Below are 17,951 nucleotides of genomic sequence, written 5' to 3'. Positions count from 1 at the left end.
CGAATCACTGTAGAATAGTTTTGTGCTTGCCCCTCAACGTATGATATGAATATTTTTCTTTTTAAAAAGTTCACCTTAGTTATATTTTTTACATTGACATATAACTCATTTTATGCGAAGAAGTTGACCAGGGTGAACAACCATACCAATTACATTTCAGCATCCAATTCCAACAATGAGAGTCAATTAGCTAGCCATAACAGGAAATATTTTTTTCTGTTAAATAATGGGGAATTTGTAGGAAGTCGAAAAAGTAGATGGAAAGGTGGTTCCCACATGGGAACCTTAGGGTCAAGTGATGTTTCAACTCATAATACTTCCTTGAATTTTCCAAAAAATACCACAGACATGTTCAAAATAAATGATCCAACGTCTCTAATCGGAGGGCATGTAACCATCTGTAATGGGACATTCAAACAATGCAAGGGGGTTATTCTGGATTTGAAGCAAACAGAAAAATTTGAGTATGAACTCCTGGTAGTAATCAATAGAGACGAATCGATGAAGTATCCCAAGAACATTTTAAACAAATTTGGGAAAAGCTACTGGTTTAATATTAACGATGTTCAAATCGAGAAAGTGAAGGATTTGTTTTTTCACAAATATGAAAATTTTTATGATAAAAAAGAACGTGCATTGGATGAGGACTTTAAGGATGTGCGCGAGATTAAGGAGCGATTTGGTGAACTGGATGTGGCCCTCCGAGGGGTGGAAGCTGAGATGAAAAGTGAGTTCAGTAGTGAATTGGGTAGTAAAGTAGAAACAGAGTTGAGCACCGAATTTGGTAGCAAAATGGAAGCCAAGTTGGATTGCGCACTGGACAGCAAAGTGGAAACCGAGATGGATAGCGCACTGGACAGCAAAATGGAAGCCAAGTTGGATTGCGCACTGGACAGCAAAGTAGAAACCGAGATGGATAGCGAACTGGGAAGCAAAGTAGAAACCGAGATGGATAGCGAACTGGGAAGCAAAGTAGAAACCGAGATGTGGGGGGAAGAAACCCGAGGGATGGCATCACACGACCCACGTGAGCTGATCGGGATGCAAGAAAACTATTTTAGGGGGAGGAAGGGAAGGCGACGAAGTATTTTTTGTCACGAAGTTGTAAAAAAAATCGAAAAAAATTATTTTTATGAAGATCTTCTAAACCTGTACAAGGAAAAGAGACACTTATCAAATATAGTGGTGTGTTTTTACATACTAAAGCAACTCGTTCGAATTTACAATTTTGAAAGTGACAACGAAAATTGGAGAAATTTGTTTTTAAAAAATGTGATTCGTAGCAACATATTTGAATTAATTTTAACAGATGTTAAGGAATTTTTGGAAAAAAAAGAAATATATCGAGTGGTTGACAAAACATGGCTTCTATGGATTTTAGTGAAGTTGAATATACATAAGGAAGAAAGATACAAACCTATTTTTGAAGAAATTTTAAACTGCCTTGTTAAATATTTTAATTATGACATTTTAAAAAAATTAAATACGAAAACTATGTGTGCAATTTTGTGGAGTTTATCAAAATGTTCCTATGTAAATCCAAAAGTGTACAAAAAAATTATATATTTTTTAGAGAAATACATATCTGTTTTGTCATGTCAAGATATGTCCAATATATACTACTCATTAGCTTTGATAAATTACAAAAGTGATGAAAACTTTTTCAATTTAATTGATCAAGAAATAAACAAGAATATAAACAAATTTTCATTACAAAGTCTTATAAATATACTATGGGGTATGACCAAACTGAAAAGAAACAATTCCATCTTCTCAGTGGTAAAGGACAAGTTGTTATTTCATTCATCAAATATGGATATAAGAAACATGAGTTTATTTTTATGGTGCTTAAATAAAAATCAGTATTATCATGTTAATGTAAATTTCAAGGGGAAATCTTTTCAAAATTTAAACATAAAACAAGCTATGCAATTGTTAATGTTTTTTAATTACAATAAAGAAAAATATGTAGAATATTTCAAGTATGTTTTAAATTTCCTGTTTGAAAATATCTCCAAATTGACAAATCAAGAAATTTCCTTCCTTACATACTCTTTGTCAAAATTAAACTTGCTTAAAAAAAAATGCTTTTTGAAAATTAGAAAATATATATTAGCAAGAGATTATAGGACATTCAATTTGATAGACCTTAACATGATACTTCATTCTATGAACACTAGCAACATATATGATAAAATTCTTATGAATTACTTGTTCCATGCCATAAGGGACATTTTAACATCTACAATCACAAACAACACTTTAACAAAAACCAGTGTCTTACACAATCCGAATGAAAATGACAACAGCACAGAAATGACAAAAATGACAGAAATTAAATCATCGCTAAGTAGTGAGGGAGGCACCATAGATTGCACAAATTTTAATTATATAATAAAAAATTTGTCCGAGATGAAAATATTTGACCAAAGTATCATCTTGAAATATGCTCTCTTTTTTTCTCTCAACATTATACACATAAGCGTTGATCAAATTAGTGACTACCTGTTTTACACAATATCGTTAAGCCCACCTGGGGGCCAAAATGAGAAGATGGAAAAATTGGAAAATAACAAAACAAAAATGAACGTCCACTCGAAGAACCAAGTGAGCACCATTTCCCCCTCTCCTTTTTCGCGTGACCAAAAAATTGCAAAATTAGTAATGACCAATAATGAACTAAAGCTGAAGAACGCCAATTTTGAAAAAATCTACCAACATTATTTAAGCAAAATCATTCAATTTTTAAAAGGAAAATTATCTCATTTTGATGCGCATGCATTTCTTACCTATCTGGAGGAACAGAATAACGGAAAAAAACAAAATGGAGAAGATGACGAAAAATCAAAAAGCAAAATTGACACTTTTGTATTCAACTACCAAACGGAGAAGAAACATGAACATGTAAAAAAATTGAACGAACTAATTTTAGAAAAAACCACAAACAATAATTCCAGTACAACTATTCTGGAAAGCCTAATTTCAGATAAAGAATTCTCCTCATTTGTAAATCAACAGAAAAGTGATGAGGAGGAAGAAAAAAAAAAAAAAAAAAAAAAAACATTCTTATACATATCCCTCAATTCGCTTTTTCATCTATTTTATTCCCTTGCTTCGTTGAACGAATTTGATAAGAACCAAATTGATTTTTACTTTGACAATTTATACACTGTTGTAGAGAAAAAGAAAAGTGAAATAACTGCCTATCAATGGTTGCTCATAAAGGATATTGTTAATATGGTTCAGCTAAAGAAGAAAACACATTGGGAAATTCTCCTCGATAATGTAAATACCTATGTTAGCAACACAGAGCATGAGTCAAGTGCCAGGTTTGAAACCATCAAAATTGAAATATAGTGAGATAGTTCCTCCAGTGGCCAATAGGCGAGGGTACAAAAAAAAAAAAAAAAAAAAAAAAATATACACACTTCATTTAGTATAAACACGTCTATGCATGTATAAAGAACAAATATAACGGCTAGACCTATCTCCATTTATGGAAAATAAAATAAAATATTTCACAACCACACTCCCATTATAAGATACCATTTCACAGGGATAAAAAAACCGAAAGATTTTTTTTTTTTTTTTTTTTTTTTTCCAACGCCTACCCCATCTTCTTGTTAAAAATGTAAAAAATCCAAAACAAAATGGCCAAAATGAAAGAAACAAAACAAGAAAATACAATATCATCCAGCAGGAACATTGTTCTGCTTATGTGCCCTTCTGCCCTGATAAAATTTATACCCAAAGCTGTGTCAATATATTTTAAAAATGCTAATAAGTATTTCATCTGAATTAACAAAAGGGTGACAACAGCAACAACCGTTGAAAATAGAAGGCTAAAGTAATTAAAATTCAGTGTGCCTTTTAAGCTGTAAAATAGGTACCATATATTACTATACCATTTGGATGTATACAAATTTTTCAATCCCATGGTACTAATTATCCCATCGATATTTCGAAGGCAGTGCATATGAAGAACGCACGGAGAGGTGTGTGTATGCGTATCAATTATGGAATAGTTGAACGTTTTTTCTATTTGACCTATTTTTCGTTCTCCTTCATCCATATAAACATCATCCAGAATTGTTTTTTGCTTCATCCATTCGACCGCACTTTTGTTATTTTCCTGAACAAGTTTTTTTTTTTTTTTTGAATATTCCCCATTAGCGTGGAATTTCAAGTCATCCGTTTTGTCTTCGCCTAATTTTTGTTCACTCATCTCACTCCCGTCTTCTCCCTTTTTTTTTTTTTTTAAAAATTCCATTATGGAAGAAATAGCTGTTTTTTTTTTTTTTTTTTCTACCACGCTGGTCGTTTTCACCTGTCCGTTCAGGTAATAAGAGTTAAGCAAAGGACGAAAGGGAAAAAAATTGACACAATCTTGATAACTTAAAAGGACTACGTTTTCTTTGCTTCGAAATAAATGAAATATAATATTGTGATTGTCAACAATTATTCTGTTGTAATATTTTACATTTTCTTGAGGATTGCAATTATCAAGGAAATTATTTTTTTTTTTACAAATGAGAGATTTGTCTTGTTTAAATTTTAATAAATAATTACAGTCTAAGTATAAGTTAGTCAGAAATATTTGATCGTTCTCAATAAAAGAAGGTATGTATTGCAAAATTTTTTTTGCCAGAAAGACGTTACTTATCCATCCCCCTGAATTTAACAAATTTAAATTTTTATGAAAATGGGTGAAGTCTTTATATTTTTCCTTAATATTTGTTGAATCCCATTGAGTGTTATCATTATTTTTAAAAATGCTATTATGAAAAATTAAATGCATATTTTCAATAACTCTTAAAAAAAATAAATTACTCGAGTAGGTACTTTCACTTGTACATACAAATAAATTATCATAATTTATTATGTATCTTTCAATAATTACATTTGCTGGTTGAACAAAAAATGTATCAAATCCATCTACAAAAAGAATGATATCTTTGTCGTTGCATGATTTGAGGTACTCCTTCACTTTAATCAACTTGGCAATAAATCCTTCCCATTTATTCCCCATTCCTAGAATTTGCAAATCTATGTTCAAGCTCTTGCAGCTTTCCTGTAACGTTCTGAAGTACCCTTGTTCATGTGTTGCAAAGGTTAAAACATGTAGTTTGCTGTTTAAAATTCTTTCCTTCATTTTGGCTATGTCTATTTTGGTCCATTTACACATTTTTGTTTGGATTTGTGATGGTGTAAAAATAAAGCAATGGAATGACGCACACACATACACACTCAGTGGAAAGGAAACAAATCAAGCGGGTTGTGCGATGGAGAGAACAAGCCAGAATAACCTCTTGCAATTTAACGCATGTAGCAGGTTAAGTGTTCATGTTTCTTCTTCAACTTTTAACAATGTCTTTTTCTTTTTTTTTTAAACAAAAACAAAAATGTTCACTTGTTTATTCAACAAAGGTGACATACGGAGGACTTTGCTCAGCAGAATAATGCTTTTTTTTTTTTCTTTTATTTTCTATATATCTTGCTATTTTCTTTGGCCCTAGAAATGGCAAAATAGAGTGAACAAGTTAAAAAAAAAAAAAAAAGGCTTAATAAAACAAGACAAAATACACATAGAAAAAATAATAAATTAGGAGTTATACATTAATTGCCATTTATTTGATAATTACAAATGGAAAATAGGACCAAGAGACAAAATAACGTGATAATTAGTCACACTTAATAATCCATTGTGAAGCTTATAATGGATAGACCCAAATGATTCATCTTATAAATATACACAAAAGGTCTTTGTGTATATACATTTATGTAGGTTTTCCTTTTTTTTTTTTTTATTTACTATTATTTTATTTTATTTTTTTTGGCTAGGTAAGAGAAGACGTCTTTTCATTTTTAAAAAGAATAAATGTAGTTATCTTAATTTGAACGGTTGCGAATGGTATGTGTTAATTTTTATGCAAACCCTACCCATCACTACACCCAAAAAAAAAGGAAAATAAAATGGTGAAAAAAAAAAAAAAAAAGAAGCGAAAAGTGTATTATTTCACTTTAATGGATATAATATAGAGCATAGATTAATGCTTCCACGAAATTGTTAAAAATGGCAAAAAAAAAAAAAAAAAAAAAGGGACTTCATACAAATACCTATAGGACTTATTTTATAACGAATGTGTCAAAAAAAAAAAAAAAAAAAAAAAAAGAAAAAGCGTAAAATATAATACAACAAAATGGACGTTAAAAAAAGAAACATTTTTTATGAAGGAAATCAAAGGCAGTGATACTTAGTCCTTAAACTCTATATGCGGATTTTCATACTTTCCGAGCATTTTTATTTCTTGTTCGCTTATCTGTAGAAATGAGAAAATGGACAGGAAAAAAAGAAGAAATAAAATGAAAGAAAATCAACAATTTTAGTATTTTTTAATACCCTACGTTCACACGTGCGCATATATATATATCCCTCTTTCTGTACATTCAAAATAATACCATTTTATACTGATTTTGAAAAAACCGCTTCAGCATTAAAAGGAGCTTGGACACTGAATAAATTGTAAGACATGATGCTCCAAATATCACAAGGTTCTTCACCACATTGCCTCTGCAGGAGAAGTAGCACCGTCAGTGTGTTGTGTACAAACGAGGAGAGTAAATATGTTAAAAAAGAAAGTTGGAAGAAGAAATTAGAACACACAATGGTGTATTTGGAATCGAATTAATTCATAGAACTGTGCACGAAAGTGAAGACACAACGGGGGGAAGGGGGAAAAAAAAAATGGAAAAAATAAAAGGAAAAAAAAGAATAAAAAACTCTTTTCTCATGGAAGTGCTACTTTTGTATCAACTGAATCGTCTTCATATTTCGTATTATTATGTCTTTATGAGAGTTGAACAGGGGCTCGAACAGGAATCTGAATAGTCAGGTGGGAACCAAGGGAGAAAAATACGCATACGAGAGGGGGTTTAGGGGGGGGGGTATCTATGTAGATACATAAACATGTAAAAATTGAGCGAATCATGATTCCACTAAATTCACATGGTTATGCGCAAACGAAAGGAAAAATGAATTTAAGAATACCATCATTGACGTACACGAAATGGTGGAACTTACTTTGTGTTGAAAATTGTTTTGAAACCAGGAAAAAGGTTAGACATGTTTATATCTGCCAAGGGTAACGACAACAACCATTTATTTACAATTATGTATAAACGTGCACACATGTTTTCATATCTGATAATCTGCGCACTGACAGATGTGGGGGGGGGGGGGAGGAAAAAAAAAAAAACTTACCCTTAAATAACGAAAGGGTCATCTTTATCCTAGGTGCGTGATACGTTTGGATGCTCTTTTTGAACAAGTTCCTGCCTAACACGGTTGGAATGATGGGGTTCACATATATAGCACATACGCACACAAGCACGCGTACATATATTCAAGTAGAGCAAGGGCAAAGGTGTATACGAATAAGCACAAAATTTTTTCTCTGTCTTGATTTTTCCCTTTTTTTTAACACTGAATACTCATGCTTATAATCACAACTGAATGTGCATAGTTCGTTTGTCATATCTCTGTTCTTATGTTTAAACGTTTTCATTACTGGGAGAAACGTAGCAAAGACTATTTTTTTTCCACACTTGATTCAATAAGGTATTTTTGTCAAAATTATACACATTTTTTGGTTCAAGATTTAGCAGAGTCTGTTTATATCCTTTGTCACTCTTATATGCATAGCACAATTGTGAACAAGACATAAGATATAAAAAAAAGAATGTAACAAGGTGAGAAATGTCATTTTGATGGATTTTCATGCTTTTCTGCTCTAGTGCGTAATGCGAAAGGAAGTTGGACTCAGGGGGAATGGCAAAAAAGTTGAGGAAAAAGTTGGCAAAAAGGATGAAAAAAAAGTTGGCAAAAAGGATGAAAAAAAAGTTGGCAAAAAGGTTGAAAAAAAAGTTGGCAAAAAGGTTGAAAAAAAAATTTGGTGCGACAGTTTCGCAGAACTTTTCATGTGTGGCAAATTTGGAAACTCCCTTTTGTGTAACAAGTTGTTAAAACTTTTCCATAACAATTTGGCATAAAATACAGTGTCAATTTGTTTTAGCATGGCGATATTATTAAATTTTCCTGAAATTTAAAGTAACACACGAAAAGGAGAAAAAAACGAAAAGATGCATCTCATAAGTCTAAACATTTTAAGGAATCATGCAACTTGCTCATTAGAAAAGAAAACTATTTAACACCTTTAGGAGGAAAATTGTGTAATTTTATTCTTAAATGTAAAAAAAAGAAAAAAAAAAAAAAAAAAAATGTGTGCACAATTCAGGGGAACTGAAAATGTGTGTAGTAACGAACAAATGGTAATGAGGACATAGTAACCTAAGGACATATTGACACAAGGTCATGGTGATATAAGGACATAGTAACATAAGGACATAGTGACATAAGGACTAGTTTCGTGTTGGTGGTGTAGTTCCTAAATGAAAAATTTTCATCTTTATTATCCTTTTTCACATTTTGAACGAATTTTACCTAAACACAGCTGCTTAAGTGTGCTGCCATTTTCTGCAAGTTAAAAATTAAGGCAACGCAATTTTCTGAAGTTTGTCAAGGGCACATATTTTATGAAAAAAATAAAAAAATATAAAATAAAACAATGAAAGTCGTTTTTTTTTTTTTTTTTTTTTTTTTTTTTTTTTTTTGTTCTGCATAAATTATTCTACTCAAGTTTTTTTTCCAGAAAGCAAATATGAGATTTTCCCTCCTCTTTAACATAACGGCATACCTCCCTATTTTATTTTATTTCATTTTATTTTACTTTATTTTTTTTAAACTAGTCAGCAATTTGCTTGAGTACCATGTAATTTTACACAAATTAAACCCTTTCGCATGATATATTTGGGAGCACGAAAACAGGAATTTATGTACAAATATGTACATATATATACATGTTGAGGTGTATTAGAGGGGTTCATTACGTGATATAAAAAGCATTCAGTGTGATGTACACAGGAAATATAGCTAGCACAACCGCTTAACAATATCATGAGTTGTTTTGTAGAAAGATGGTTATAATGTAGTGTGATGCTCATATAGAGGTAACAGAATATGAAGCAGCAAGAGGGAGAGGAAAACTGACCTAGCACAATGAACCCCATGGGATGTACGTTCAAATAATGTAAGCCCATGCAATACACGCCCATGTAATGCACACATATCTGCTACCCATGTCCACGGTGCAAGTAAAAAAATGAAAATATTAACAAATTACATCACGAAGAAGTTTGAAAGGACGAAATACAGACTCCAAGTAATCGAGAGGAGATATAAACTTTTTTCGTGCGGTGCACCAATGGTACTTTTGATGTCTTTAACCATAAGCATAGGAACATTTTTGATAGATTTACAATACAGAATTAGAAATGTACGACAGGAAAATATAAACATACGGGAAAATAAATTGATAGAAGAAAAGAATAAGCTATTGAAAATACTCAAAGATTATGATTGTGTGAATTATGAAAATATTCCCATTAAAAGGGAATAAGGGAGAGACGACAGTCTGCAGATCGACTAGCAGTGCAGTTTTGAATGGAACAGACAATTTCCTCCCCCCAACACACGTACATATATGTATGTATAAATATATTCATTGTTATACATATACACACACATATATATATACACACTCATGCATGTATATTTTATGAAAAAGGCTTCGCCCCGCCCGCCATCCTTTTTTTTTCTTATTTTTCATTAACCAATCAATTCGATTTAATTTAAATTGTATGTTCGCTTAAAAATGTCCCATTATCATAGACTGACAAAAATACATACTTAAGCAAAACAATATATATATTTGTACATGTTCACGCATTGTATATAAAGGGAGAGAGGGCAAAAAGAGAAAAGTACCCACAAGGATTTTTCCCCCGTAAAAACCTTTTACGTGCTTAAATTGTTTCATCCCCCTCTGTGAAAATTTTTATCATTATATTCTGCTATCCACAGTTTGAGCCGTCTGAACTTATCATTACGTATGGTAGCTTATATGAAGCAATTTTCCCACTTTTAATACGCCACCCTTTTTTTTTTTTTTTTTTTTTTTTTTGGAAGTATGAAATTTAACAATTTAGACATTTGTGTTCAGGTAAAATGTATATCCTACTGTTCTTCCAATTTTTCCCCTCCGTTTCGACCATGGAAGAATTGCAAAATTGTGAACATAACAGAAGAGGAAGGTCTGGCTAATGTAAAGGTGAATGGTCACGAGAAAGATGATATAAAAGATGAATCCAAATTAAACTACTTGATTGGAAATGTATACATTGGTATAGTATTACATGCAGAAGGAGAAAACGGTACTACTACATCGCTCACTATGAAGGGGAAAAGCATAATTGGCATATTCACACTCAATTGCAAAATTAATAATGATAAAATTATTACACCATATCATGATATTATTGAATATCCTTATAACGATTTAAACAATAACTATGAACTGTGTGCTGTGCTTCGATCATTTTATGAATCTCACATTTGCTTAAGTTCTTTAAATTATTCCAACAAGTTACAATACATAGCTATTTTTGCGGACCAAATTTTCTTTGTACTTCCATTTTTAAAACTTGTACTGAAAAGGAAATTCCTTATAATGATATTTTTATCGAATCAAAATGGGGAAAAGGATGATGGTAAATCAAATGGTCAATATGATCAAATTAAAAAACAACTAGAACAGTTCCACATCAGCAGTAAGTGTATTGAAGAACGTGTTTCCATTTTGAATCTAGATATGAACATCCAGGAACATGTGTATAATGTTACAAACGGACTTGGTATAAAAACCATCTTTGTTTTTCCAAATGGAAATAGTAATATTAATGTTTTAAAAAGAAGCATCTTTACGATAAGTGCATTAAATGCCAGAATAATATTCACGTCCAATTTTGATTATTTAAATCCTCATGAATGTAAATTATTATATGAAAAGGGCATATCTGTGCACTTTTTCAATCTAAACAATTACATAAAATATGATTATTTCAAAATGACGGATTCTTTTAATTACGTTTTATTATCCATTTTAAACAAAGACATAGATATTCCATCGGTTCCAAGAACGACCAAATCATTTTCTAACATCGAGGAAATATTGTCAAGTGGTCCTCCCCCCGGTGGTTCAAGTTACAACATTTATGTTAATAAGAACATAGATTGAGCTGTAGTTTGGCAATACCTAAAACGGAACATTGCATTGTACGTAGAAAGGGGTGGGGGTGGAACAGACACTATACTACACGCAGACGCTTGCATGCATTTGTGCATCTATTTGTACGTGCATTTATACATGCTCACAATTTTTTGGCAACTACAAAAAAACACTTTTCACAAAATCTTTATTTTCATTCATTTCCGCGTTTGGAATATTTTCACTTATAATGGACGAACCTCATTCAGGAGACATCAAATTTGTAGCAAAGACAAAAGTGGTAGACGTTCCTGCCACAGTTCTGATCTGCGTTCCAATTTTTTGCATTTTAAAAGTAATGCACAAATGGGAGTAACAATTAAAAGGATTTACATGAGAAGAAAATTGAGAAATGTAAAATTAATCATAGTTTATTCTCTCAAGAGTGAGAATATAGCAGTTTGTCACTAATTTTTAACATCATATTTTTCCTTTTCCTTACACAAAAGCAGAAGCTAAAATGAACTATTCATATTATATTTCCATTTTGTAGATTTTCTTTCTTTTTTTAAAGGGATATATATAATATTACAAAATGGGAAAAACTACCAAGGAAATACTTTCCTCTCTTTTGTAGTGTTCCCAAAAAAATACTGACATTTTTAATTCTACAATTTTGAAAATGTAGACAGTAATTTTGGTTACTTATTTTTTTCTGTTTTTCTTCCATAAATGTAAACACTGGTTAAAGAAATAGCAAAAAAAAAAAAATAAAAAAAAAAAAAAAAAACACACACACACACATTCTTATTTTGCATAGTTTATATTATAAAATTAATTTTTTGTATGAACAGTTCAGAAAAAAAAAAAAAAAATAGCCAAATTGGAAAAACACATGACAGTTTTGCAACGTAGGTGTATTCTAATATAATCAATTTTCACTATAACATCAAGTACACACACTTTTGTTCTGTTGTCAAATAAGCTCATAAAAATGTTATTTGAATAGTATGCAAATATTTCCACTCTTTATACATATAAAGGTAGGATTTATGAAAAGTTCCAGTTAAGGCTACGCTTTCTATGTAGCTATATTTTATGACCTTGCCAATTTTTTTTTTTTTTTTTTTTTTTATTTTACATTTTTTAATGCTCCAAAGTGCGGGATGCAAATACTTACGAACAAGGAACTTTTTTGGATGGCTAATCGAAAGTCTACATTATGAATTTTAATGGCAAAAAAAAAAAAAAAAAAGAAAATTAGTAATGTGTTTTTAATTTATCCCTTTTGAGTAGGTACATGTAGAACAAAAAAGGGAACGCGGAAAAAAAATATAGCATGACAAAATGTAACATAGGAAAACGTAGCAAAACATTGCACAGCAAATAAGTAAAAAAACAAACAAATAAACATAAAAACAGAAATAAAAACAAAAAACAAAAAAAAAAAAAACAAAAAAAAAAACAATAACAAAACAAAAAAACAAATGTGTACGCCCATACATTCCCTGTATACACACACAAACAGTCAAAAACAAAATACGTTCCCTCATTTTAAGAATTACAATTTGTTCACCACAAATAATTCACTTTCATGTTTTTTTTTTTTTTTAACCCCTTTTTGTTCTTTAAAAAAGTGCTATCATTTTTTGACGATTACATGTCACTTATGTCACTGTAAAACGAAATAATCGCGCAGTTCACACTTGTTTTTATTCGTTTACCCAGCGTTGTAGAATTATTTATCTACTTCGTCTTTGTCTTTTTCCATTTATTGTTATTTTTGCATATTCTCACTTGTAATAGCATAAATACACGTACATATATACATGCCTTCTTTTTCTTAAACCTTTAACATTTACGCCTCACGTTTGCTATTCACCAATTTTCAAAGATATAAGTTTGTGTATAACCACGGGTGTGTATGTATATCCCACACGCCCCATGTAAAAGGATTTCCCCACTCAATCCACTTTTTCAATAATAGTCATAAATTATATTCCGTTACACCTCTTAACAAAAATGGGACAAATAGCATCAAAAGAAGAGGATTTCGAAAAACAGGATATCTATGCAAGCTACCCAGGGCTTGAGCAACAATTGGATATGGTTTTTGCCTGTCACGATATAGGAAATGAGGGAAAACTGTCATATAAAACTATAGAGATGATACTAAGGCACTTCTTAATGCAATGTGGTTTTATGGAGTATGTCTGTCGATTCGTTGACGAAAATGGTACGCTAAGTGTATGTATATGTCTTGTACACATGTACACAATCCTTGCGCAAAGCATAGGGACTTTTTTTTTTTTTTTTTTTTTTTTAATATCCATCTGATTCATTTATACAATAATATCCACCCCATACCCATATAACATACCTCCCCCATTATCATTTTGCATCAAATTGTACATAATTTTACACCCCCTTTCAGGACAGCTAGATTTGAAACATGTAGAAAACTATATGACCAGCAAGAAATGGTTGAAGAATTTGAAATGTTGTGAGGATAATATGCTTACGGTAGATGAAATGAAATCTTTGGTTCTAATGTTTTTAAAAAAAATATCCGATACGTACATAGATGATCAAGCCAAGTGGACGAATAAAATGAGGGATTCTCAAGAAGAACAAGGAAAAGCATTAGAAGAAGCAATGTCCGAATATGAAAAAAATATTCTCTTTAATCATGCTCTAAAGGAACAACAACTTTTACAAAATAATAAAAAATTAGAAGAATGGAATGAAACTATAGAAAATGCTTATGAGGCACAACAAGAAGTGTTACGCCAGTTTGAAGAAAAAAAGAGGGAGAGAAAAAAAAATATATCATTAGAAAAAAACAATGAATTAATAATAGCTAAAGATTATATAGATAAAATAAAAGAAGCTGCAACGGATAATCAATATGACAATTCAAAATGTTTTGTGTATCCAGCTTCCTCAGCTCCCTGTGGTGCTTGCACATCTGCAGGTGCTATTGCACCATACCGAAGATTCAGAGAACCCAGGAGAAAGAAGCAATATTCCCTATGCTTGTGATTTTTAGGAACTACTGAACCATACGTCTGGAACTTTTCGTCAGGGGAGGCACGCCCACAAGAAGAATAAAAACCTAGAAAATAAGAAGTAAAACGAAGCAGCAAAATGAAGGAGCAGAGCGATGGAGCAGAACTATGGAGAAAAATTAAAAGAATAGGTATGTATGCAGATTCCTTTTTTTTTTAGGTGTACTTGTCCAGACGAGGATCTAGGGCTAGGATAAGTTATTCATTGCAATAAAATCATACGAATCACAGCGACGAACCAGTTAAGTAACCCGCATCTCTTTAGGGTGTTACATTTCCCATATATCCATTCATACTTTAAGTGTGCGCACATATATGTGTATGCATATTTACCTGCATACTTATGTATGCCAAGGGTACCGAAAAATAAGAGTATTCTTGGATTCACACCTTTCATTTATCACACACAAATTTGTGTAATGTGATAAAAGTAACAAAAAAATGGATGCTTAATTAGTATTTGTTTCATGTGCACACCGAGTAGAAACGACAATGGTAAGGGAAGGAGAAGAAGAAACGGTACCCTGATGAGAATGATGCCATCTACGTGTTATGTATATATAATTCTTTTATATTCTCGTTTCATGATCCTCCTTTTTCTATTCTTTCGTGTATGTATATGTGTGTGTATGCGTGTCATTTCTGTTTGTGTGTGCATTATTATGCGAGTGATTTTGTTCTCTTTCGGCCGCATACCTCGCACGTAATTTTTGTCCTGCTTGTACATATAGATTGCATTCCATAGTCATTCGTGTGATATCTGCACATGCGTACATATATATATATATATATATATATATATATATATATGCATACATAACCTGACTTGTCGATAATGCACTGAAAAAATATCCATCACATTGTGTATTTATAAAATAGAAGTGAAGTTAAGTCACTAGTTTATGCTAACTATTTTATCTCTCTTCTTGATATTCCTTAAATTGTTTCTTTATTTTTTAAGAGATACACATTTTGTAGAAAGATATATCAAACATACAAGAAAAAAAAAAACTTAAATAAAACAAAACTTACGAAAAATAGGTATCATTTTTTTTTTCTTTTTCTGTTAGAAATGTTACGTGCATGCCTATATATATATATCTATTTTTATATACATCTATTTTTATATTCGGCTTCTGTCTAGTCAAACTATGGGCGAGCGATAAACACGTGTAGATGCTGACTTATGAATTATTTTACCCCTTTTGAAGGTTCAAATTATGTCAAAAAATTTATGCATGAGGCAGAGTTGGAACATCTAACTAGAGTTTAATTGTGCATTTGAGAACAAAAAAAAAAAAAAAAAAAAAGAAAGAAAGAAAGAAAGCGAAAAAGAAAAGATAATCTTGCTGTTTGCTGCAGCGGTAATATAGACAACAGAAGGAATTACTTCAAGGAGATAGAAAGGCATTGAGAGAATTCTTCCAGTTCCCAATTTTGTGGAATTCTATCTGTACTTACAATTATATTCACAATGTCGAACTTAAATGTCATTTAAAAAAAAATAAATCTCATCCCTTTTTGAGAATATCAAAATGTATAAACGTGTATGCAATTGATAGTAAATGTTTTTTTTTTTTTTTTTTTTTTTTTCCTGTATGAACCCCAAAGGTAACAAAATTGAAGAAATGTCTATATACACGTAGAATGTTCCTAATTTTGTGTCTCTTCTCTTTTAGTAGAAGTTTCACCAATGCATATCCCAGAAGTGTACTAACTTAGTTCACTGCAATTTGTCTGTATGAACCGTGTGTCATATAGCACATATATTTTTTTGGGCCAATATATATATATATATATATATATATTTTTTTTATTTATCATTTTCCCACTTTTATGAACTTTTCCTCATAATACCCACCCTATCTCCAACCCTCTTCCGTTGCTGACGCATATTATACATCTTCAGCAAGTGGTTGTCTGAAAAAAATGAGCAAAAACGAATTTACAAAAGTTGTGGTTAAGGTGAAAGAAGAAGAGCTAAATGATCTGTACGATTGGTTATATAGTTTCTCATTGTCGAGAAAAATAAAAAATATTCATAGAGAATTTTCAGATGGAGTATTAATGGCGGAACTTGTAAATATATGTCTACCCAAGTTTGTTGAATTACATAATTATAGTAAAGCAAATTCTATTAATCAGAAGAAATACAATTGGAACAGGTTAAATGAAAAAGTATTTAAGCGCTTGGGATTTAAAATCGATAAAAGACATGTAGAAGAAATTGTTAATTGTAAATATATGGGTGTGGAGAAGGTACTCAATACTTTTAAAAATCAATTACAGAAATTTCAAAATTCGGAAATAAATGGAGAAGAGGGTTCAAATACTTTGACCAATGGACAAGCAAATTCAGTTAACGACGAGGAACATTCCATTACACACGTGTTGGATGATCCATCATACCAGGTTTCATTTCAATGAGTCTCCATCAATTCGAAAAAACAGTGCAAAAAAAAAAAAAAAAAAAAAAAAAAAAAAAAGAGGTTAAAGCAGGTTTATGACTTATTCAAAAATTCCCCAATTGAGTCAAACAATAAACTAAAACGACCATATATATTTTATGAGGCCCTAAAAAAGGGACAAAGTAATGAGTCAAGGAATAGATAAACCTTTTTTTTTTTTTTTTTTTTTTTTCTTTTTCAGAACACAGAGATCCTAAACGATGAAATTGTTAAAATATTGCGGGATAAAATTCAAAATCTTGAAAAACTTTTAAAAATAAAGGTAATAACACAGAGGGGCGTTTTTTTTTTTTTTTTTTTTTTTTTTTTGTGGTGCCAGCATTTCGGGAGCAGACACACCACACACCTTAAAGTCTATAGCATAAGTGGTAGTATTTAAATTGTAACATTTATGAAGTAACTTTTAAAGCTTAATGTTTAAAGCATAAATTATACGGGCCAACATTGGGAACGCAACGTGAAAAATAAGTTTGAGATGAAGCATATGCACAAGGAGTGAGGGGAAAAATGCACAAAAATTCTAGTCAATGCACACGAAATGCATTAAAAAAAAAATCCTTACGTGTAAATGTAAAAGAAGTCATACTGATGTGAAGGAAAAAATGCAAAAAAAAAAAAAAAAAAAAAAAAAAAAAAATAGCATCTCTTATTCCTTCATCCGATTCTTTACATCATAACACGAAAGAAGATATATTAAAAAGTATTTTAAAAAAAAAAATTCGGATGCACACAAAGGAGAAGAAGAATTTAAAATAAAGTGTGACTTTCTCTGTTGTGCGTCTGGCACTTGTCTAATTTGTATAATTACATTCTACCTTTTTCACGCACTAATTTAAAACGATTTTTTTTTTTTTTTCTTCTTTTCTTCTCTCCCGTTAGGACAACAAAATTGACATTTTGAATAGAAAAATTGACACATTAAACAGGATGAAAAACACTTAAAGAATTGTATCTGCCTGCAGATGCAAAATTAAGAAAGTTGCACTTCTCAGTCCCCCTTTCTCCCACTGTTTGTGCATACATTGTTTTTTTTTTTTTTTTTTTTTTTTTTTTTTTTTTCCCCCTTTTCTAATTAGGGTTTGTATATCTTAATATCTAACTTGTACCCATCACTGTATCTTTTTACCATTAATAAGAACATAAGGTTACTTTCTAATTTGATCATTTATCATTTTGACTGTTCATTTGGGTACTCACAACCATGTGCTAATTTTGTGTCATACAATTGATCCTCCCACTTAGGGTATCCCCGT

The 17,951-nt window shown here is 31.1% G+C and overlaps 7 protein-coding genes across 7 annotated transcripts; 5 read left to right on the top strand and 2 right to left on the bottom strand.

Moving 5' to 3' along the window:
• Positions 1-45: 45 nt before the first annotated feature.
• Positions 46-3,357, top strand: PGO_072790 (hypothetical protein, conserved; the record flags this gene model as incomplete). The annotated part of the gene is made up of 1 exon (XM_028687152.1): positions 46-3,357. The coding sequence occupies one exon, from the start codon at positions 46-48 to the stop codon at positions 3,355-3,357; it is 3,312 nt and encodes a 1,103-aa protein (XP_028542953.1).
• Positions 3,358-3,607: 250 nt separating this feature from the next.
• PGO_072780 (hypothetical protein, conserved) lies at positions 3,608-5,185 on the bottom strand (the record flags this gene model as incomplete). The annotated part of the gene is made up of 1 exon (XM_028687151.1): positions 3,608-5,185. One exon carries the CDS (start codon positions 5,183-5,185, stop codon positions 3,608-3,610), a length of 1,578 nt encoding a protein of 525 aa, XP_028542952.1.
• A 1,069-nt stretch (positions 5,186-6,254) lies between these two features.
• PGO_072770 (hypothetical protein, conserved) lies at positions 6,255-7,779 on the bottom strand (the record flags this gene model as incomplete). The annotated part of the gene is made up of 6 exons (XM_028687150.1): positions 6,255-6,320; positions 6,460-6,571; positions 6,804-6,881; positions 7,082-7,133; positions 7,262-7,336; positions 7,569-7,779. The coding sequence occupies 6 exons, from the start codon at positions 7,777-7,779 to the stop codon at positions 6,255-6,257; spliced, it is 594 nt and encodes a 197-aa protein (XP_028542951.1).
• A 1,439-nt stretch (positions 7,780-9,218) lies between these two features.
• On the top strand, positions 9,219-9,515 carry PGO_072760 (hypothetical protein, conserved; the record flags this gene model as incomplete). The annotated part of the gene is made up of 1 exon (XM_028687149.1): positions 9,219-9,515. The coding sequence occupies one exon, from the start codon at positions 9,219-9,221 to the stop codon at positions 9,513-9,515; it is 297 nt and encodes a 98-aa protein (XP_028542950.1).
• A 570-nt stretch (positions 9,516-10,085) lies between these two features.
• PGO_072750 (hypothetical protein, conserved) lies at positions 10,086-11,192 on the top strand (the record flags this gene model as incomplete). The annotated part of the gene is made up of 1 exon (XM_028687148.1): positions 10,086-11,192. The coding sequence occupies one exon, from the start codon at positions 10,086-10,088 to the stop codon at positions 11,190-11,192; it is 1,107 nt and encodes a 368-aa protein (XP_028542949.1).
• A 1,992-nt stretch (positions 11,193-13,184) lies between these two features.
• Positions 13,185-14,204, top strand: PGO_072740 (G2 protein; the record flags this gene model as incomplete). The annotated part of the gene is made up of 2 exons (XM_028687147.1): positions 13,185-13,398; positions 13,597-14,204. 2 exons carry the CDS (start codon positions 13,185-13,187, stop codon positions 14,202-14,204), a joined length of 822 nt encoding a protein of 273 aa, XP_028542948.1.
• Positions 14,205-16,159: 1,955 nt separating this feature from the next.
• Positions 16,160-17,640, top strand: PGO_072730 (conserved protein, unknown function; the record flags this gene model as incomplete). The annotated part of the gene is made up of 3 exons (XM_028687146.1): positions 16,160-16,642; positions 16,880-16,960; positions 17,578-17,640. 3 exons carry the CDS (start codon positions 16,160-16,162, stop codon positions 17,638-17,640), a joined length of 627 nt encoding a protein of 208 aa, XP_028542947.1.
• Positions 17,641-17,951: the final 311 nt, after the last annotated feature.

The sequence above is a fragment of the Plasmodium gonderi genome, assembly GCF_002157705.1.
Source record: "Plasmodium gonderi DNA, contig: Chr07, whole genome shotgun sequence".
NCBI lineage: Eukaryota > Apicomplexa > Aconoidasida > Haemosporida > Plasmodiidae > Plasmodium > Plasmodium gonderi.
Note: the sequence above shows the minus strand (reverse complement) of the source record. Positions and strands in the feature narration are given on the sequence as shown.